Genomic DNA, 23,009 nt, shown 5'->3' on the forward strand with positions numbered 1-23,009 from the left:
CTTGAAACTTAACTTCGATCTCACTTTGTCCATGTAACTCAAAAGTCACCTACATTACTCCCTGAAACTCAAAATTTATTCCACTTTTACTCGTGTACTCTCTCTTTTCCCTTAAACTCATAGGCCAAATCCTAAAACATATGTGGGATTCAACACCAAATAAGACTATACCACATATGCACTAAATTAGATTATAAATCTCCATTATACGTTAACGACAATTAAAAAATATTAAGTTTAAAAGAAATTGAAGAGGCGAAAAAACTTTAAAAAAAAATTGATTAGCCTAGTGCACCCAAATCAAACCCATATAAGAAATTAACAAGACAATTTGGAGAGAACTTTGAGATTTATAGAGACAACTTCTGAGTTTTAGGTGGTAAAATGGGATCACAATCAAGTTTCATGAGGTAAAGTGGAGTGAATTTTGCGTTTCAGGAAGTAAAGTGACGATTTTTAAATTACAGGGAGCAAAGTAAAATTAAAACCGAGTTTCAAGGAACATAACTACAAATAAACCATTATAGTATGCATCCCTCACACAAGTTATTCATCTAAGCGTCTAGTGCCACATCTTCCTCAAACCTGCTATAGGTACCTGCAACATTCATACACAAGGATTACATATCACACATCAACCGAAGTAGAGATCTAATTCTCTAGTTCGAAACATTCAAAATTCAGTTTAGGTGAGCCGAAGAATTCATTCTCAAAACTCCTTTAATATTTCGTTAATTAATAAATTTTAACAAGTAAACTGTACCACTATATGAACTAACCCATGCCCAAACCATTCATAATTTTTTTTTCTTTTTGCTTATCATCTTGTTTAACTCTTTGTCGCCAGCCTCGAACTACTATAGAAAAATTTTGTGCATTGTGGGCTGACATAAGAATCTATTACCTACCCAAACTCGGATTCAACTACACAAAAATATTAGCCATTACCAAAATTTTCAGACTTTCCCTCCTCAATAATCCAACCATTCTCGCATCATATGTAGTCAAAATTTCATTTGTTTTTGCACATAGCAATGATAAGCATAGAAACAATACTCATCCAATTCGCATTCAGAATCAATAATTATATTCAATAAGCATTTTAAAACATTATTCACATTCAAATTACATTCAACACATTATGATATCAAATTGACAAATAAAAGTAATATTCATAGTAATAATAAAAGGTTTTCGATAACCGCTACCTCGTTTTCAAACAAGCTCAACTTCTTCTTAAGCTTCGCAGAATTCTAATAACGATCTCGACTCTAAACACAAACACAAGGATACATCACCTTCCTTTTATGAATAGTTGGAAACATGGAGTTAAAATTTGAGATTTCCCACCTTTAAGTTGGAGATAGTCTTAGTCACAAAAAGGCATAATGAGTTGGAATAACACACTCCTCATAATTACACATCTCTCTCTTTTTTCTCTTGATGCCGCCACACTCGCACTCTCTCGACGCTGCGCTAAAGAGAGTTTATTCTTCAATCATGGGAGTATTACGTTTTAATCATTCTTTTTATGATTAATTTATTATTTTATTGAATTGATCTACGTGCTATTGATTCAATTTAATTTTTCTATGTTGAACATGATACAACGCATTGGAGATGCAATTCTGACTTTCTGATAAGGATCTTCTACAAATTCAAAGGCTCTGTTGTTTTCTACCAATCATGTTCTTTTAAGATAAAAGAAGATATTTGAAAAGACCATGAAGCATGAAAACAATCCTCATGATGCATGAAGCCCCCATATTTATATTTACCTTCCGATACATACATACATACATACATACATATATATATATATATATGTTTCATGCATTACACAATTATTATTTTGCTATGTGGAATTTGTGAGTCAAAGCATCGAAATAAATTAGAAGCAATTTAGGGTTTTTCAAACCCTAGAAAAGTTGAAAAAAAATAAATTTTATGGGGATTTTTTGTGGCATAATCCGCGGCTCCATCGCTAGCCTGCAGCCCAGCTGCGTGAAGCACACTTGGGAATGGCGTCGTTTAACGCCTTGAACCTTCTTGCAGCAGCCATCTGGGCCTTCTGCTATTGGGTAAACATCCAAGCCCTTAGCCTGGGTTGGGTTCCTTCATGGGCCCGTTGCCCTGAGCCCACCAGCAGACTTGCAGCCTTGTTGGGTTCACTCCCAAGCAGACCTGGCCCAACACCAATAACCCATGTGTTGTTGGATTTTGTCCCAAGTCACGACCCACCCTATAGCAAACCCGCATGCTTGATGGGTTCCCCCATGCCTTAGGCTCGCCTAAAGCAAGCCATGTTGTTTGCTAGGCTTCGCCTAATCCCTAGGCCCAACTTGCTAGAAGCCTATGATGTTGGGCTTGCCCAAAACCCGTAAGCCAGCTTCAGCTGGGCTTCCCCGTACACCCAAGCCAGCCTTGTGTTGGGCCTATCCCTCATATGCCTCGTTTTGGCACCAACTAGCAACCCATCCTGTTAGGCTCACCCCAGAAAAGCCCCAATAGCCTGCAGTCATACTGCAAGGCCTAGTCTCGCACCGCAGCCAGCCGACTTTTGGATGGGCCGCGATTTTTTTAACCCAATGCCAATTTTTGGCATTCACGTGTTATAAATCATACCCAATTATTTTATTTGGGGTAATTTGGTTTACGCTAATTAATTTTAATTTAATTATCACTTGGCCCCCCGCCAACTGAAGCTAATATGACCCATCTGTCATTATTTTGCGTCCATGATTGACCCCGTTTGATCCCGATTTATTGAATAAATTAAAAGTGATCAACAGTCCATTAATCTGATAATTAATCCAAAATTATTGACCCAAAGATCACTTTTGGATATTAACGATTCAATAATTTATTTTTCTGTTTTGAACAGTTGACATCCTTTCGTATTCCCAAAGCTCTCACATTTGAGTTCCCGAAGTAACTCAAATCTACTGCACTTAAATCAGTACCTTGTATTTTGTGCTCTTGCAAGAACTTCTCTGTTATGAACTAAACGTTCATAAACTAAATTGAACCTATAGTTTTGAATTTAGTGCCTTTGAAACCTAAACTTTTCATAAAACAATACACCCATGAAAACCCGATGTTTTTCATGTAAATCAGGTCTTAAAACCCCGAATGTTCTAACTTAGATGCTTATGGATGTTGTATTTTCCATATCACTATTCACAATCTTGTTCCCTTCATTTAGTGGATTGTCGAACTATCACAAGTTCGATTTCCCTGAGTTGGACGTTTCTAAGAGAAACCATTTTATATAGGTACAAGACACGAATCTCCACTTGACTATCAAGAAGCTAAGAAACCGTTGAAGCCAACAATGGCACGGAAGAGCTGAATAAACTTCCACCATGATCTTCACTTGAAGACTTATGCCCAAAGCATTACAAATGGAAATACCTTACGAACAAGGATTCTATGGCTCTTTGGCTCGCTCCTACGGACTGTCAAATTATGAACAATATTGCCTAAAGCACACCATGATTACTCCATGAATGAGTACGATTCTAAAGTTTATAAATTCGATCGAATTTTGACTGGATAATACTTTTCTCGTTATTCCTTATTTCTAACTTGCTCCTGAAGCAGCAATATAAAGCGAAAATTTACCAAATTCTTGGATCTAATTACTACCATAAATGTGAGAAAAAGGTATAGACGCAGCTCTGACTATAGTCTACCGAACGGAATAGACCCAGTTCTGCTGGAGTCTACCGAATGCCTCGACCTAGTTCGGTCAAGACCTACCTAATGGTGATTCCTAGTTTTAGCCGAGGCCTATCGAAATGTATGCTCTGCTTCAACAGAGGCATACCGAACGAACCTCTCCAGCTTCAGCTGGAACCTTCCGAACCTAAGTCTGGGTCTGTTTCTCTCACCATCCAATTTCAAGTTTGTTTTTACTATCTATGCTAGAATTAGGGCTTGCCAAGGTGTGGCATCACGCCCAAAGTATGATCCTTGGCACCCAAAATCTAAAACTTCAAGAATAAGGGATATTGTTCCTGCACCTCAAGCTTGTAGCATCTACATCCATTTCAACGGAATAGATTATTGGTTATACACCTGTTTGTGCCCCTACCAATGTCGTTGAGGAGTACCATTCTAGTAGTCAATATGTGAGACTAATTTTGCTCCACTAAACACCATTAGAATAGCAGAATTTTAACAATGGCCTTGTTGGCATTTCCCTTACTAACTCTGGTTTACTTTGTGAACATTCTTCTATATTCTTGGATTCGAGTTTGGTGTTTATTTTTCGTTATGGATAATCTTATCGATATTGTCCTCGAATATGAGTTAATTGAATCATGTTTCTAATACATGTGACCGAATTCAATTAAATACGTGATTAGGTACGAATATGGGAAAGTTAGTTGTCTAGATGAATGCGAAACTACACACACTAACTTTATACCTAAATCACCTCTCTAGCAATGACTTCTAGTCTATCCAACCTAATTAAGAGCATTGGCATGATCATCGTTATATGAATGGTACTAAATTACCATTTAAGAGACCTTATATTTTCCCCATTCTAGAAGAACATCATTGAGTCTTAAGGATATTCGAGATGACAATAATCATGAATGAAACCACTGATGGAAAATAGAGTAAAATATTTTTGCACCACCTCCAAAAATGAGTCTGAAGCTTTGTTTTGGGGCTAATGGGTTGCCTCCCAACTAGGAACACGCTACATGTGGCAGGCTTGGAGCCTGGTGATTAAGCAGTTTACTTGCCTTGACAGGACCATTTAAGACACTTAGGTTGAACAATGATGCCACAACGCATCTTTTTACTTGAAGTAATGATCTTGTGCATACAAGCACACTTTGCCAAGCCTGATCTTTGGGGGAAATTGGTTTTCTAAATCATCCCTAGCAAAGATACAAAACGACCTTTTTTCACAGTGGATTCAAGGGAATATATGTGGACTAATTCAACCAAAATGCGGACCATATATAATACTTATGGTTTTGGTAGATAAATCGACAAACTGGTCACATATTTGTCCACACACATTGCTACTAACCCTCCTGGCTAATTTTAATGGCTTACCATCCCAATTATCCCATAAAGTCTAGAAGACTGGATAATGCCGAAGAGTTTATATCAATGGTTTTCAATAAGTATTGCATTTCTTTGGGTTTATAATTAAACATCAAATTCCCATGTTCACCCCAAAATAGCCTCGTAGAGCGATCATAAAGCGCAATTTAATTGATCGCTCGAACCTTGGTGAACGCACCAAGTTTTTGGTTTCTGCCTTGGACTATGCAATCTTGTATGCAGCTATGTTGGTCCTCTTTAAGGCCTATTGCCACCCAACCTTTTCGACGTTACAGTTGGTTACTGGGTACGAACTTTACATTTCGTATTTACATATTTGGGTGTGCATTCCATGTGCCAAGTTACGTGATGTGAATCTTTGTCGATCATGATTCTCATTCACACTAGCTCTCATTAGAGCCCTTGCATGTGATCTTTTTACCGCTTATTTGTAGATTGTCACTTCAATGAGACAGTCTTCCCGCCTTTAGGGGGAGATAAAAATGTTAATGTTCCTATAGACCAATGCGAATTTGTGTGGACGTTGCCCATTATATCTCATATTGATCTCCATACCGCACAAGTCTGATACGCTAGTGCAATGTATTCTAGCTTGCAAAATGTTGATCCAGACGCATTCCTCTAATATAGTTAAAGTGACGCGATCATATACCAGCTGCAAATATGTGCCGCCCCTAAATGACAATTTGGCCACCCCTGTTGAATGGTACGGTACACCGGCGGATAGCCAATCAATATGTTTTCGGCCTGATGCACGACAAATCACTTAGTTCATAGGATTCATTTCCCTAGAAGAGGAAGATCATGACACACAATAAATCCATACTCGATCGTTATCTTAAATCACTTCCATCTCATGAGATTATTTCGGATTAGTCCCGAGACTTGAAATTTTTAGTCCAGTATACTAGTTTGGATGGTATAATGGAATTGGAATGATATTATCATCGGTGATGTTTTCACTTATATGGTAGCTACCGACATAAATGAAAAGCGATGATATCGAACCGTGTTCCAGTTGATTAGTGACAACTTAGAATTGATTGGACGACCGAAAACAATCAAGCGAAAATTCCTTACAAAATGTGTGTTTGGACCTTTCATTCATACATTACCTAAGGTAACCCTGTTGTGTTACAAGTGGGAAAGGAAACGTAATGAGATGAATGAAATAGTGCAAAGTAATGCATGCCTAATGGCACAAGGTTTCTCTCAAACTGCCCTGTGATTGACTGCAGTATTATGAAATGTGGTTAGTGTTTCTCCATGGTGATATTGATATGGAGATTTACATGTAACTTCCTGAAGAATTACAAAGACTAATTCAAATAGTTCCAAATCACGGAACACCCTCTCAACTCGTTTGAGGCATTCACTTATGAATTGAAGCAATCCAGCGGATATGGTATATTCATCTAAGTGATTATTTGATCAGTTAGGGATATGAATTATGCCCTTGCATGTTAAACTATAAAGTTATTCCAATTTGCTAAAGTTGCAGTTTATGTCATTGACATGCATCTCACTAAGACTATGAAAGAGTTTAAGAAAATTGCCTCGCACCTAAAGATGAAATTTGAGATGGTGAATCTTGGGAAAACTCATTTATACCTTGACCTAAAGTTCAAGAGTTGTTCTAACGGTACTTTGGTATACTAGTCGAACTACACCCCGAATGTGTTACCTTTGAGTATACTTATGATCTTCCATACGTTATATGCAAATGAGACCTATGAAGAGGTTATGAAATCTGAAGTTCTATAACTGAGTTCAACTTTGCCCTTTGTTGTACTTAGCTCATTGCGTTAGAAATGACATGTTCTTCGTTGTTGATCTATTGGCAAAAATGCAGCATTGCGCCTACATGTAACCACTAAATTAGTATTAAGACGTTACTCTGTTACCCTGAAAAGTACTACGAATTTGGGTTAATCCCAATGCATCCCGAACAGATTCAACCCCCGTGGTCCTAAAAAATGATGCTTGCTTTGCTTGTTATGCTGACATTGATTACTTATCAAACCCGCACCAGGCACATCCCCAAAATGGTTATGTCTTTATCGTTAGGGATATCGCAATATCTTGGAGGTCCTACGATATGACCTTAGTTGCGAAATCTTCGAATTGTTCCAAGACTCACCTTACTTCACTAAGCTATACATGAGACATGGTTGAAAGCTCTTGTTGAGTATATTCGAAATACTTGCTATTTTCATCCATCGTTGAGTCCCAACGACGATCCATGAAGACTATGCCGCATGTATCCACCCGACCAAGACATGATATATTAACAAAGTTAACACTAAGACATATTGCGTCTACATCACAACAACAAAGCATTAGGAGACTGAAGTCAAGCAAGCCATCATAGTCAATCTTACCGACCTCTACATGATGTCATTGCCGAAGTCAACCTTCCAGAAGTTTGTCTAAGGAACTGGTATGCCTAACTATTCATATGCAATGCTTATAGTTCTCATTTGGAAGTTATGTTAAACTCAAGCGGAGTATCCAGAAGTATACTCACTTAATCTTAATGTACTATTTTTCCCTACGATTAGGAGCAGTTTTTCCTACTGGGTTTTTGCTACCTAACTAGGTTTTGACGAGACACCCATCCTAGGTTGATCATACCCTTGTAAGCTTTCCTACTTGTGTATATAAGACGTAGAGTTTTGACTTAATGCAACTTCTTACTTTTCTTCTTAGTCTAAGAGTTTTTATCTCACCTTGGGTTTTACCATAATGAGGTTTGGTGAGTTTTACTTTTATGAATTCTTCCGTTGATTTAAGACTCATATTTACTCACTGTGTCGACGACTTCATCAACTGTACTGACTTTATCGCTGAAGACCTGATGCGCCATTTGTTTGAGTATTTACACTTTCAAGGGTGAGTGTTGCAGTCCTATTAGATTAGTAATGTGATCGTGTGAATCCTTTCATATCTGGGATATCTTATGAGATTCTACCATATCTCTTAGACAAAATATTATCCTATTAGAGTTCTAATCCTATTGGGGTAAGAATTTACCTTCACTACTAATATAAATAAAGGTATAATAGGGTGGAATAACACACACCTTACAATTAAACATTTCTTATTTTTCTCTCTATGTCGTTGCACCCCTTCTTTATGCCATTTTTATTATTTAGTAAATTATGCTACAACAATTTCATACTTTCTACTCAATAATATTCATTACTTTGACACTTAGTACTAGGATCTAGAGATATTCCTCTTCATTTGTAAGTGTAAGAGGTCTTAGGTCGATTCTCATCAAAGACGAATTTGAACCACATTATTGCTAGTCTATGAAGGTTTAACCCAGTCCTCCACCCCTTTAGTGTAGATAATATCATTTGTTAAAAAAATATTCATTACTTTATATTCATCTCAATGATTAATACTATTGGTGTATGAGGGTTTTAATTAATGTGACAATGAGCGACTAGAACTACTAGAATCGATTTAGCAAATTTTTATTTTTTTATTTTGTTTAAATAGTGTTAGTAGATTTGAACTCATTTCCCAAGTGGAACGCTATCAACTTACCAACTCAACTGCATTAAATTTTCCTTTTAAAACACTCATTTTATTCTCCTTTTAATGTAGACAATTGTAATCAATGCTCTACAGTTGCACAGGTCATGAGTGAGTATTTGGGGCTATGACGAGTATTGAGATTAGTCCTTAATTAGTAATCTTACCCCTATGACTAGATTAATTGACTAATCATTTGTATTATTCCAAAATTTTCATCTAATAATTGGCTTTCAAGGCAATCAAAATGATGTAATCTAGGTACCACATCAGAGCCCTAAATACCAACTCCAAGAGCAACGCCTAAACTCAAATATTTGAGTTTAAACAAACTCCAACAGAGCCCTTAAGACCAACTCTAATGGAGAGTCCTAAACTCAAAAAATTTGATTTTGGACCCAAACTAAACCCAAATTTGAATTTGTATTTGGGCAACCCAAAATTTTCAGGGCCCCACCTATTATTAAAAAACAACATAAAATGATGTATTGAGGTGGCCAACACAACTGTTGGTGATCAATGATCTCGATTAAAACCCTTTTTTTGTTCATATTTGTTTTTTTCAAAGGGTAAATGCTAGAGAGACCATCTATTTAAATCATATTTGGTAAACCATATGACATGGTTGTTGATGGTTTGATTATTACCCAAGTGTTGATTAACGTGCTTATTTTCTATCATACTTTACAATATGGTGTGAAAAGTTGGCCTACCTAGCATTACTCCTTTTCAAATCCAATGGTATGAAAAAAACCCAATTGTTGAAATTTAGATCCAATGGTCAATAGAATAAAATAAATTTTAGAACATACCCAATTTGAAAAGGGAACTGTTATTAGCAATCTAAAATCACATTCTACACTCATCATAAGTGTATTTTTCTTTCTAATTTTAGAAAGTTTGGAATGCCAATAACAATTCCCTTAAAAAATTACTTATGTTTATGAACTATCCAAGATGATTTGTTCAGTTTTGAAAATTTTGTTGGAATTTAATTTTTTTTTATACGTTAAAGCATTTGTAAAATTATATTAAGATAACATAACTCAAAGTTAGAAAGAAAAAAAAGGGTTAAATCATTCCACAACAATTAATAATACGTTTTAGGTCCTAAAATTCAAGTCTTGAGGGTTGTGTGACTGTTTGGACCCAAAATGACATTTTAGGTTAGACCCATAATTAATTTTAGCCCAATGAATGTGGCATTGGGAATCTTCAAATATTCTCAAGAAGGGCCTAGCCCAATGGAATTCGGCCTAGTCTTATCAGGAAAAGGTTTCATGGATAAGGGGACGGACAAGTGCTAGTATAACAAGGAATCCTCATAGACCAATTATGCTTCTAATAAGGAAAAATGCCAAGAATCAAGGGTTGAGTCTAGGATAGAGTTAGATTTAGAGTCTTGCACTGGACCAAGACTGGCTGAAGCTTATTCAGATTTGATTAAGGAATTGGAGTCCAAATGAAACTCTACTTCGGTCATGAGAAATTGCTACTATAAATAGAGAGAGTGCATCATTCAAAGCCCTTCCAAATCATCACACAAAACTGTCTTACACAAACTCTTGCTCTACTCGAAACCTCTCAAGCACCTTGAGATTTTTATTTTACTTTTTTTTTTTTTCTTCAACACATCTTTAGTTTGGATAAACAGCAATGTGTTGGCAACTTGAATAAACAACATTGTTTTGGCAACATGCAACATGTTCAGTTTGGATAAACAACACTAGAGCCGTAGAATCAACCAACCGAGAAGCACCTTTAATTTGGATAAATAGCATTGCTTCACGACTGACTGATTATTTATCCAAGTCTCGATCAGCAAGGGTTTCCTGAGTCTTTGTTGGAATATGTCATCTTATTAGCCTTCTTGGCGGAGTAGGGTGTTACCAGGTTACGACATTTAGCACACCCAAAGCCAATCGTATTTTATGATTGGATATTCACAAGTGCATTTCAGAGTTCAACACTCAGACGGTTGAACCACATTTACAATCAAGACACATATCTCTTTCGGGTACATGTGTCCCTATAATCTGGTAACGATTTAGCGCACTTATATTCTCACAAATATAATTATAGTCGCTGAACCTAGTGCTGACAATTTGTGAACTTCGCAAAACTAGTAGCCTTGTCTTCAGGCTCTAGAACCCGAAGGCCGAGACGTGTTCCTTCCTTGGCTGCAGTCGTAAGATTTAGAAGTCATCAGCATGCCCAACACCACATCAACATTCATTCACTCTCCGCCCGAGCTTGGCCAACGAGTTGGCACTCCTCGCATTCAACCGAATGACGTATTAGCTATTCGGCCTACGCATCACGTAGACTAGATAGTTTTTAGGTGCAACAGTAACATTCACTGTTCACAACTAAAATGATGTCTTTTAATAAACCTAAATATTTGAATTTGGGTCCGAGGGTTAGAGTTGAAACAGCCATAACAAAGTATTACCGGTGATTGGCTTTCAATTTTAGACCACCCACTTGAGCAGAAAATGCGCCCGACCAAATACCAAATTCCAATAGATAAAGATTCACTCGACCAAAAAACACAAGACAAAAAAGATTCGGATTTCAGTCGTCAGCCTACTTGTGGACTTGTAGTTGGTTCTTTTCACACGTGAGACCTTCTGTGGCTATACATGGAAAAGAGTGTGGCCCGGAATGGGATTCCACCACAACTGCTAAAATGGAAATTTTAATAATTATTATTTCCAGAAAAATACGAAATAGGATAATCAGAGAGACTGATAGGACATTTAATATTATTTTAATTAATTATTAAAAGACAACAGCAAAAGCGGGAAACTTCGAACCAGGAAAAGCCCCACCACGTACACCTCTCTCTCTCTCTCTAGGGTTTGAACACAGAGCCGCCGTCAGAGCCGCCGTGTGAAAGCAGCCATGGACGACGTTAGGGCAAGCTCTGCTTGGGTCGCAAGCCATTCTTCTCATGTCGTCGTCGACTCTTCAGGTCTCTCCACACTTTTGTCTCAGAGCAACTGAGCAAAATGCCGCATTTTGATTATTCTGCTCTTTCATTTTTTTAATTTGTTTCTCTAGCTTTCCTTTTTGCTTATTTTAATTAGGTTTTTTTTTTATTATTTATTTTGTTAATTTTTTAAAGGGATTGAGAAAGTGGCGGAGACGATAGACACAATTCCGAAGGTGGAATGGGATTTCGAAGGAATACACTATTTCGACAATGGGCCTCTCACCGTTCAGTATCTCCTTGTGTTGGACGCTTTGAATTTCTGCTTTTGGCCTGGTATTTGTATCCATTTCTTTTCATTCTTTTTTAATTTGTTGGACATGTCAATGTAATTCCTTGTCATTTTTTAGCTCGGATTTTATTGTTGTTAGTCATGCAGAGCACTTGATTAGTTTAATAGTACTACTAGCTCTAAGCTAACTAAGGGGAAGGGGGAGGGTTTGAACCCGGGATGCAATGCCGTTGTTTCGGGGTTTATGTGATATGACAAGGCTTTGTTTTTCTCTGGTCAAGATATATACCTGTGTGTTTATACTTTTGCACTTTCCATTTTTCCTTTGCTGAGCCAAGTTGCGGCAATTCAGCCAGATAGAGTGTTGTTTATAAATGTGCTGCCCAAAGTTATCAAGATTTAAAATTTTCCATGTATAGGCACTGTGTGTTTGTTGCAGTGTGCTTTTTCTGTATGCGGTTGAAGAAACAGATCGGTCATTCTATACATTGAATAATTTTATATATCACTGTCAGCAAATGCTAGATTCAGTGACAGCAAAATCGAACTATAAGAGCAGCAAAAGTATAATCATCAAGATTTAGTACAAAAGTCTGAGCAAGTTATAGATTCATTTTTCTTATACCTTTTTTATACAAATTTCTGTAGTTTGATCCACAAAAACTTTTGTGCTAAATTGTTTCTTTGTTTTGTTGACAGATAAGGACTTAAATTACGACAATTTGGCTGCCGGTCTAAAGGAAGCAATACAAAATGACAAATCTGTGTTTGATGCTGATCGTTTGCAGAAATACTACCGGTACTTATATTCTTGAACGCATATCTCTGTGTTCATACTAATGTTATGTCACACACAATGCCATTTACGCGGTAATTGGGATATATATCAAGCATACTTCTTTGTCCCAGTTGGTAGAAGAAAAATGAATGTTATTAATAAAAAAAGAGATTTCAGATAATGTACTCTTGCCTCCATAGAAACTTAAATTTATGGATGAGAAGCTGAGCTCTTGTAAACAAGTTTGGCGTCCTAATTTCTGACTTAGGTGATGCTTTTTTACCGGCCAGTAATTTGATTAAAATGCTTTATGTTATAAGGTTCTGAACTGCGGGAGCTGTTGAAATGGCCTAGGCCATTACCTTTGGAGGATGAGAGAGTTCGTTTGCTGCATGAGGTGAAATTTACCTTTACATTTACCAAAGCTTTTATTCTTGCATTTTATCTTCTTTCTGTTAATAAATGCTCTCCAGGTTTACTTTTGTTTGATTTTTTTTTATTACTGGTTCTGTAACTAATGATGTGCCCTATCTATTATTGCTAACTTTTATGGCCTAGGTTGGGTTTGAGCTTGAGAGAAGCTTTGACGGCAAAGCATCCAACCTTGTGGAGTCCTGTGGAAAGTCAGCGGTTAAGCTTGTAGCTCTTGTTACTCGTCACTTTCCTGGTATATTTTAGGGTTTAAATATAGCTGTATGGTTTGTACTGCATGGTTTGTAGTTGTTATTCCCCAGGAAACAGGCATGTTGACTGTAATTAGTTAAACTTTCTAGGTTTCAGAGACCACTCAATATACAAAGGCCACCAAGTATTTTTGTATAAAAGAGCTCAGATATTTGCATCAGATTTATGGGGAGCATTCGGCGGCCAAGGATATGGAGAATTTTATGACATTGGCTCCATCACTATTATGGCAGACTACATTGTTCCAGCCGTGCTTAGACAGCTGGGTGTGCTGAAGTATAGTTCAACCCTTGCCAGCACAATTGAGGCTAACAGCCAAATAGTTGCAGGCAGTGAGGAGGAAGTTGAACTGCGAGCATGCTCCATATATGCTGTGGAGAAAATGAAGAGTTGATCAGTATGAAATCAGGCAAGAAGGTATGGTTTATTTTTAGTCCTGGTCATAGTGTGTAATGTGTTGTACTTGAATTTTTAAATTCTTTCCGTGGCTGCATTAATGTAATGAAAATTCAGATTTTTTCTTTTACCTAAGTGTCCTGCACCAGTTTTACTCTCACCCAAGTGAACTGTTGTCGGACCATGTCATTCTCTGCACTAGAAACTGCGTTGAACATTTATCCTGAATCAGTTTTCTTTTTTTTAATCATTTCAATCAAGTCTCTTTGATTTTACTTGTGGGGTTTCTTTTTCAGGTGCTGAGTATTGAGTTAGACCTTTGGCTTTGGTCATTTGGCATTCAGTGTCCTGGTCTGCAACACCATCGCACCCTCTCAATATATTATTGAGTGCACTATATCTCATTGTACTCCTTTGCTATATATGTCCTTGGGAGAAAGGAAAATTTTTGGCTTTGAAGTTTCTAGTTAAAGTCTTTGGATGAGTATGAAACAAGTTCTGGCATCCTATTTCCTTTCGCAAATTTTGCGGCTTTTATAATTTGGCATAGTGCAACTAGTTTAATTGTTGAACAAATGAAGATCAATAGGAAGGTTATGGTAACTAAATGATTTAGTATGTAGTTTCCAACTGATACTTCTTTACCATGTGTCAATTTTTGCTTTCATTTTATTGAACATACGATTTTATATGGCTCTTGAAATATGGCAGCAGGTGCTTAGTATTTCCCGTGTGATCATAGAATTGCATTGCACGATAAGAGATATGCTCTTCGTATTGGTGCATGATTTTTTCTTATTATTATCTTATGAATTCACTAAATCTCACTTCAAGTCAGAGTCGAGTTTTAAACACTACTTCTGCAGGTGTCTGTTCCTCAAATTGGTATATATGCAGTAAAAACTACCATCCATGTATGAAATTATATCATGGCTCTGATCTACCCTGTGAAGATTAGTTCTATCTTGACAGTCCGTGTGTTTCCAATCATAAATGGGTATAAATACTTAGAGACGTATTACTAAACTTATTATATATTTTCAATTTAGCAGTTTAGAAGATGAATAGTGAAAAACAACCCTAAGATTATGGCCAATAGTGATGTGTAAGTAACTCAGCTGATCAGGGGAAGCAGCATGGTTGAATCAGAGTGATGACGAAAGCATATTGTATGTGTTAATGCCTTGTTCAGATTTTCCAGCTCCAGTCTAAATATTTACATGCTGCTGCTATATAGTTTTTTGTTATTCAAAGCTGAAGTGATACTGATAGGCTAAATAGGGTTGAACTTTTGGCTGCATGGTTTTTTCGTGATCCTTTTGCCCAAGTACAATACTTGCACTGCTTATATAGAATGTAGATGGTTTACTTTGACAATTCAGTTCTACTTTCTATTATGCCAATACATGCATGACTTGGTAGCAATGAAAAATATACGCTGAAATGTCCTTTATTTACTGAGCACTCTTGACGATAGTTATGTTGCAGAGCTAGGGTTCCTTGTCGTTGGCAAATTTCCATCATAAGTACATTTTAGGACATCTGGCATCCTCACTATCCGGGGACCAACAGGAACCTTGTTTTCTTTTGGGCAATATCCTGTGCATTTAGAGAAAATAATTTAAACATATCAATAGGCTTTATGACAAACCATTTCTGTTTATAAATAATTTATTGTGAGCTTTGTCATGGGAAAGCACATTGCCTCCTTATGCTTCTAGCCTTGCATTAGTTACCTTGGTGTACACAGAAAAAGTTTGATCAATTACGGACTTCTGTCAATAGCTTAGACCTTTTTGAGCATTAGGAGTCCTCTTATCAATATGGATTGAGGGATCATCCGAGTTAAAGTAGACCATAACTGTTCTGTGTAATTGAGTTCTTATATTTTGGGAATACTTGGGATTTGACTAGAAGAGCTCATTTTTGCAGATGGTATAGTTGTAGTATTAGTTAGGGTAATATAAATCTGTAGGAGGCTTTGCCAGAAATGGTTATCTGGTCAAAGATAGCTGTTGGGATTGCTAAGGTTGCAACAGCATTGGGAGAGTCAACTATTCCTGAAATTCTTCCCTCACATGGGCAGCGTGACAACAGAAGATAGCTCTTATATATGACATATGCCATATCAGTATGGAAGACTACAATAATATATTTAGGTAGGCATGTCTTTCGGTGTCTCGGTGTATGCTTGTGATTGTGCGTTTGTGAGGAATCGTCTATGTGATAAGGAGAGAGGTCGAAAACCTGTTCTTTGGAGTATCCAAATTTAGAGAGGTAGTCAATAGCATTGAGTACTGCTAGCTTGTAAGCCACAGTTGCATCTAGGTAATGCTGCTTCCCACTCTCGTCAACACTGATGCCCTCAAACACCAACAATTCTGAGAATCTTGGCTCAATCGGGCCTATCTCAAAGATTGGGTTCACGTGAAGAGGAGTTGGCCCCATTGGTGTGAGGTATTCTTTCATTCCACCTCTTATAATTTCACACCTGATAACATAATCGTATAGGGTAAACTCTGAATTGTATTACATATCATGCAGTGTATTTATTTATCAGTATGTGTGTGTATGTCTGCATGTTGTGTTGTAGAAAGTTTAGCTTTTATAACCAGCTCCAGCCTTTCGTCACAAAGCCCCTGGTTTGGATATAGTAACATCGAGATGAGATGTGAAATTTGTACTTGAGCTCCAGGAAACCGCTCATCTCAATTGCCCCGCAGAGTGAGATTTCACCATCACCCTGGGAAAAGTGCATGTCACCAGTACTGAAATTTGCTCCTTCAACAAATACTGGAAGGTATATCTTTGAACCACTACTAAGATTTTTTATGTCACAATTGCCTCCATTTTCTCTTCCTGGAATTGTTCTTGCGGCCTCCATGGCTATCTTTTCCCATTCAGGAGTGCCCTCTTTGATCTATGAATAACCATTATGTGTTAATATAACAATATTTCATAGGTAAAAATTGGACAGCATGGTTATTGTCTCGGTGCAGTAGGCTGCAGAAGTTAAAATTCTTTTAGCATGCAGCAAATGTATTATAGAAATTTAGTCGTGTTGGAGGTTTTTCATTGTTAATTTGATACCCTTAACTAAATATTTTTCAATTTAGCAATACCCCTCCAAGGAGGCAACCTTTTTTTTGATGGTAGGTTAGCCAATGGTCGTTGATGCAAAACCTCACATAATTTCATAGACTTGAGTCCATTTTCTTTAAGTTCTCTCTCTCTTTCATTCCATATATTCAGGAGTTCCATTGACGGTGCTGTTCCAACTAGTCCAGGATGGGTTAGCCCTGGGAATCTCACTCCTGCCATGCATATACAAGAGTACGTTAGTGGCATCACTTGTAGCACTAGGGATGAGTACCTTTATGAATCGTTTAATAGCATTATTAGCATGAGAAAAGGAAACAGGTTGAGATTTCACCTGGTAGTGAGGCGAGTAGGCATATATCCCTTCGAAATACCAAATAGCTTTGGTTGCAGAAGGAAAATGGTCAGTCAGGAAACACCCTCCATTTTCTCTGTCAAATGTTGCTGTGAAACCCCATTCATCTCCTGGGAGAGGACCCAAGTTGCATATCTCAACCACCAGAAGATCACCTGGCTGTGCTGGAATTCCATCCGTATCCAAAATTCTTATTGGCCCACTGAGGTGAGCCTGCACAAGTTTGAAATTTCTTATCTGTTACATTAAATTATCATTCTACATGTTCTTGTTCATACACCTGATAGGATTATACATGAGTGGCGTCATGTTGATCAGGATAATTTGTAGACTCAAGATCTTAACTCGATCCTATAACATGTTATTGGACTTTCTATCGGTTTAAAACTATTTCAAGTGTTAGTTTATAACTTTATATACATAGCTCTTGATGAACTAGTGGAAAAACAGGGAGCATAGGAAGTATGTTTTATACAATTAGGACAACTCAATAACATCTATTGGGACAAATGGAGTGACACCTTTCAGGTTTTCAACGTAGGACAAATACAACAGAACAATTTGCTTAATTTTTACTTTGCTGACCAATCCAGCATTTAATATTTTTCCCCCAGAAACATGTAGATATGCAATCATACTATGTTTGAGCTTGTTTGTTTGCAAAGTAGAACTGCATGATACTTTGCACATACAATTCATGTCATTTTTTCGCTCTTCCGAACTTTATGGAACTCAGTTTTAACCATTGCTCTTCCAAACTACATGGAACTCAGTAGAAGTGAAGATACAAAACACACATGAACATGAAGGTGAACTTACAATGGAGGGATCGAAATATTTGATGTCCTCTGCAGTGTACTCTTTGGTAATACCACCCCCACTGAAATCTACCATCTCGACCGAAAAACCTCTCCAGCTGCCACTTCTGCCACTGGTGGTATGTCCGGGTGCCATCGGTTGTGAAGAGGAAGCTTCTGTTCCCATGGCTTCTTCACGTCTATAGGCACAACCAGTCTCGGTCCATAAAATGCCATTACTTGGCGAGTCTCCGAGTTTCAATGTTTTGATCTTTGCTGAATGCAATTGGGAAAGTCAAGGTAAAATTAGATGCAAGATTCTTTCTTGTGGATAAAATCATTTGAAACATTCAAAATTCATATTAAGATGGAAATTTGACAGCCATGAAAGGAGTTAGTAACCACTAATTAGTCATTACTTTTCTTCTTTTTTCTTTTCCTTCAAGTGGATGGACCACTTTGAACTAATTGAGATTTTGTCACAGTTGCTTTTGAAAATTTGGATTGCTTGAGAATAAGAACATTTTGCTTATAGTACTATGGAAGAAGTTTAGCCACCAATTAAAGAATAATCCCCTCTACTCTACTTGCTCAATTTTTTGTGGTCTTTGATTTAACATCTAAAAGATTTTGAAATCTTGTACTGTAGATTCCTATCTGATAAGTTTTCGGAGTCCTACTATGTATTAGTGGATTATATTAACCCATGAATTCTTGAGTGCACGTTTAACTGTTAAATTCGGCAATGTATGTCAAATGTTGGTGCACTCTTGAATTTTCGGGTTTGGACGGGAATTGGCTAGCTCAAGTTGCCTTCTTAGAGGACCCTACAAATCGGAATCTTAAGGATATTGCTGCTATTTTGTGTATGATGAATTGAGGTTTGGTTTGTTCTTATAGAGAAATTGTTACTCTCTTCTACTTTTCTGGCTGGTCCCAACAGCTGTTTTGTAGGGTTTTTGTAATAATTTGATTGGGAATTTGGATTATGATGTGTAGACTACTGAGAATTGGGATTACTGACATGATTAATTAGACTAAGAATCTTATCTTAGTATTCGACATGTTACATCATTCTATTTATTACATCATATTATCTTAATTTTTGTTTAGATTTTTTATGGTGCATGCCACTTATCCTAATGAGTGATGGATGATAAAATGATATATTTATTGCGTCAATTATATCATAATACATGAAATATTAGATAAGACTTAATAGTAATTTGCGTTTTACTTAGTATTACGATCTGGTGATATTTTTTCTTTCACTTGTAAGTGAGGTTTTAGATTTGATTATCGTAGATGATAAGTATGATCAAAGTATTGTGGTCAACTCGTCTTGTATCAAGTTTGCCAAGATCTTCACCCCCTTAGTGTGAATATATCCTTAGATTAAAATAATAGATATTAAACTACATTCAAGTTTGCACCTGCCTAATAAAAGTGGGGTATGGCAAACTAAACTCAAGGACTTAAACGCGTTTAATTTGGCATTAAAGCAGAGCATGATAATGAATCTCTCATATGCTTAACTTATTCTTCTTGCTCTTCTGAGCTCAACAATAGTAAACTACATTTCAAACATTATCTCATAAATTATTCTTGAGTTAAATAATTTTTTTAATTATTTTGAGTTGTTAGATTTAAATTTGGACCATTAAATCTTTTTTTTACCGTTACATTTTATTATATTTGATCTCAGCCTTTGGATTCAATAAATATATAAATATAAAACTAAAAAAAAATTTGTTTGAATCTAGGCTGTTAGATTAACCAACGGCCCATTTAATCTGGTTGTTGGATCACAAATGTAGCCGTTAGGCTATCCGACACACGGGGGACAAGCCCACGTGGGTGGGATCCCGTTGTGATTGTCTCTGCCGTGTTCCGTGCGTTGACAAGTGAGGGATCGGCAAGTGGGCTTCATAACCCACTTTTCAATCACACCGATGGGGTCCACACCAAATCCTGGGCTAATTCTTAGGGGGTAGTTGGCTTTTGTTTGGCATTTGGCTTGGGTTGGGTTAGGTTTGGGAGAGAATAAATGGGGAAATTTGGCAAATAGCCCAGGGTTGGGTTTGGTCTTAATGTGAATATATCCTTTAGATTAAAATAATAGATATTAAACTACATTCAAGTTTGCACGCGCCTAATTGTAGTGGGTTGTGGCATACTAAACTTAAGGACTTAAACACGTTTAATTTGGCATTAAAGCAGAGCGTGATAATGAATCTCTCATACGCTTAACTTATTCTTCATGCTCGATCTGCTAAGCTCAACAATAGTAAACTACATGTCAAACATTATCTCATAGATTAGGTATGTGTAAGGACTTCGACTTTTTGTTGTCAAATACCTTATCTATCTACCGAGAGATAAGTAATCAATTCACCAAATTAGAGTTTCTCTTTGTTTTGTTGTGACTGACCAACAGGACCACAGTCCAACTTCTTCACTCTTTGCGGCTGACCCGATTGTATATTATAGCATAGTCGTGTTAGAAACAACTTCCGAAACGAAGGGGACTAAACACGAATAAGAGAGATCCATTGATGAAGATCCATTCCCTTCTCTTTTCTTAGAATAAAAAGAGAATACGGACAAAATTGATGAAACAAAAGGAATCGAGTGAATGGGGATGAACAAAGAAGATCAATTTCACTTTGAAGAAACGTGGTACAAAAAAAAAACCATTTATGAAGCTTAATATCAATTTATGTTAATCGAGATGATAAAGATGTATGATTTTTCTTCTTAATCTCATATGTTGATTTTATGTTACCTGACTACAAGGTAATATTGTAGATTTTCTTCATAACATTAATCCGAATATGTTCTAATCGAGTACGATGATATCACCAATCTTCACCTTTCTTTTCATTGGACTTGTAAGTACTAGATTAGATGCTCCTACACATGTTTTCCATATTTTTCAATACGTGTTATCTCCAAGACCATACATATTGAATTTCTAGTTTCTTAACAAGGCTTGAAGGACAAATAATAAGAATTAGGGTTAAGATTAAATTCAATAATGCTAAGGTCACCATGACAACTTTGGTTATCCACTATTGTAATTGAGAAAAAGTGATGTCAAAGAGGGGGCCTAAATAAAATTAGTTTGTCTCGACCAAGAATTTGTAGCTCAAATTGTTAAGAGCATTTACATATTTGAAATCTTATGTTCAATTCACCTCCTTGCTTTCGCATGGTTAAGACAATAAGAAAAAAGGTGAATTTGCTTCTCTAATCCAATTCTTAGTAGTATCACAGTTGTAACCTTTACACTCAACATTTGTCCAAAATCCATATATAAACAACCCAGTGCATTAAGTTTTCAAATAAAACTGATGACAAATATAAGATTTTCAAATGCATGGCAGCATAAGCTTGGAATTGTTGTCATTCAAATGTTTAAATCGATAACCTCATAATGGGTTAGCAATAATTTTGTTCAAATTCACCTTTGACAAGAATTGAACTTAAGACCTCTTACTTACAAATAAAGAGGAATATCACTAAATCGTAATACTAAGTGACAAGTCCAATTTGAGCTTAAGAGTTTAATTTCTAAATTAACATGCAGATTCTTTTGAGGATAGCCAAAGGCCAAAACTCAAGCCCATGACAAGAAGGGAATTTTCTTTTCATGCAAGTTTTAGTAGTATTTTAAGCTAATCATCAACTTTACATGGTAAAATAGATACGCAAAATAATACGTTAGTGTAGAAATTTTTGTGTCTGGTAGTCAGTCCAAGTGAATAGCTTGACCCACACACAAAAGAGTCTAGTCATTGCATATAGACCAAGTGATACATAAATACAAAAAAAGCACCATCATATTAAAAAATTCTTTAGACCAACTTCAATCCTTGAATCCAAACCCAAATATTTAGGTCCACTACAGAATTTAGGTATGTGAACATTGAATGTCACCCAGCCTCAAAACCTAAACTTTAAGACTTAAAATTGATTAATTGTTGTGGAATGGTTTTAACCCTAGTTTTTTTAGGTAAGGATTTATTTTTTTATTTTTTTTATTTTTTTTATTTTTTATTTTTTGTATCTTTGAGTTATGTTATCTTAATTTAACTTTTTTTTTACTAATGTTTTAACCTAAAAAAATTAAATTCCGATAAAAATTTCAAAATCGAACAAATCACACCAACCAACCACTCAACCAATCAAACTTCAATAACCAAACTTCAATATACAAACCAACCAACCAAACTGCAATGCACACACCAACCAACGAATAAATGATAATATAAATAAAGTTTGAAATAATTTTTTTAAAGTGGATCGGTTCTAAAAAAATTATTTTATTATTTTGACAGTTGGATTTTTTTTTTTTTTTTTACTTTGGATTTGGAAAAAACAAATATAAACTGTGAGATCAAAATCTAAAGATTGCCAACAAAAAAGATGCTAACGAACTAGAAATCGAATGACTTGCAATCCCCTAAAACGTTGCCGTTCTGCAGCTGGGCCCTCTGCCAGCTGGAACCCAACTATTGGCCACTTAATCAAATTCTCCAGCCGTCGCTTTTTTAAAAATGGCGGGGCACAAAAAATTTGAGTTAGCCAAATACAAACCCAAATTTAGGTTTCAGTTCGCGTCCAAAAGCCAAAAATTTGAGTTTTGAGTCTTGCCTTGGAGTTGGTTTTACGTGATTGAACACTACTAGAGTGACATTCGCGGTGTAATAAGTTTGTTTGATATGTTAAAAAGTCAATCCTAGTATTATTCACTTTATCTTTTATTTTGTTTTTATCGTTAAAACTCAATGTTTTCAAACCATTTTCATTAGTTTTCCTTAAAAATAACCCATTAACCTTCCCGCTAACCTTGACTTCCTCTTAGTTCTGTTTTTGTTTTGTTTTGTTTGCAATGTTGCAGGAGTAATGTTTCTTAAGTTAGGCTCGAAAGTGACATCCCTAGGGAGGGGAGGAGTTAAGCTAATCAATTGTTTCTATTTTTGTATAAATAAAGGGTGGAAATTCTACACGCCATTTCCACATTTTTTCTTTTGGTATTCTTC

General features: G+C 36.4%; 1 protein-coding gene and 1 pseudogene across 1 annotated transcript; one reads left to right on the top strand and one right to left on the bottom strand.

Annotated features, from left to right (window-relative positions):
* Positions 1–11,316: 11,316 nt before the first annotated feature.
* Positions 11,317–14,404, top strand: LOC125473060 (queuosine salvage protein-like). The gene is given in 8 exon segments (XM_048575329.1): positions 11,317–11,605; positions 11,759–11,899; positions 12,555–12,652; positions 12,953–13,030; positions 13,192–13,300; positions 13,407–13,700; positions 13,703–13,734; positions 14,010–14,404. Coding segments are annotated over 8 exon segments (915 nt in total). The 5' UTR covers positions 11,317–11,535; the 3' UTR covers positions 14,103–14,404.
* A 2,321-nt stretch (positions 14,405–16,725) lies between these two features.
* On the bottom strand, positions 16,726–18,201 carry LOC125473059 (annotated as a pseudogene).
* Positions 18,202–23,009: the final 4,808 nt, after the last annotated feature.

This window comes from the organism of the source record quoted next, unplaced genomic scaffold (genome assembly GCF_019419815.1).
Source record: "Pyrus x bretschneideri cultivar Hongxiangsu unplaced genomic scaffold, Pyrus_bretschneideri_v1 Contig8, whole genome shotgun sequence".
Taxonomy (NCBI): Eukaryota; Viridiplantae; Streptophyta; class Magnoliopsida; order Rosales; family Rosaceae; genus Pyrus; species Pyrus x bretschneideri.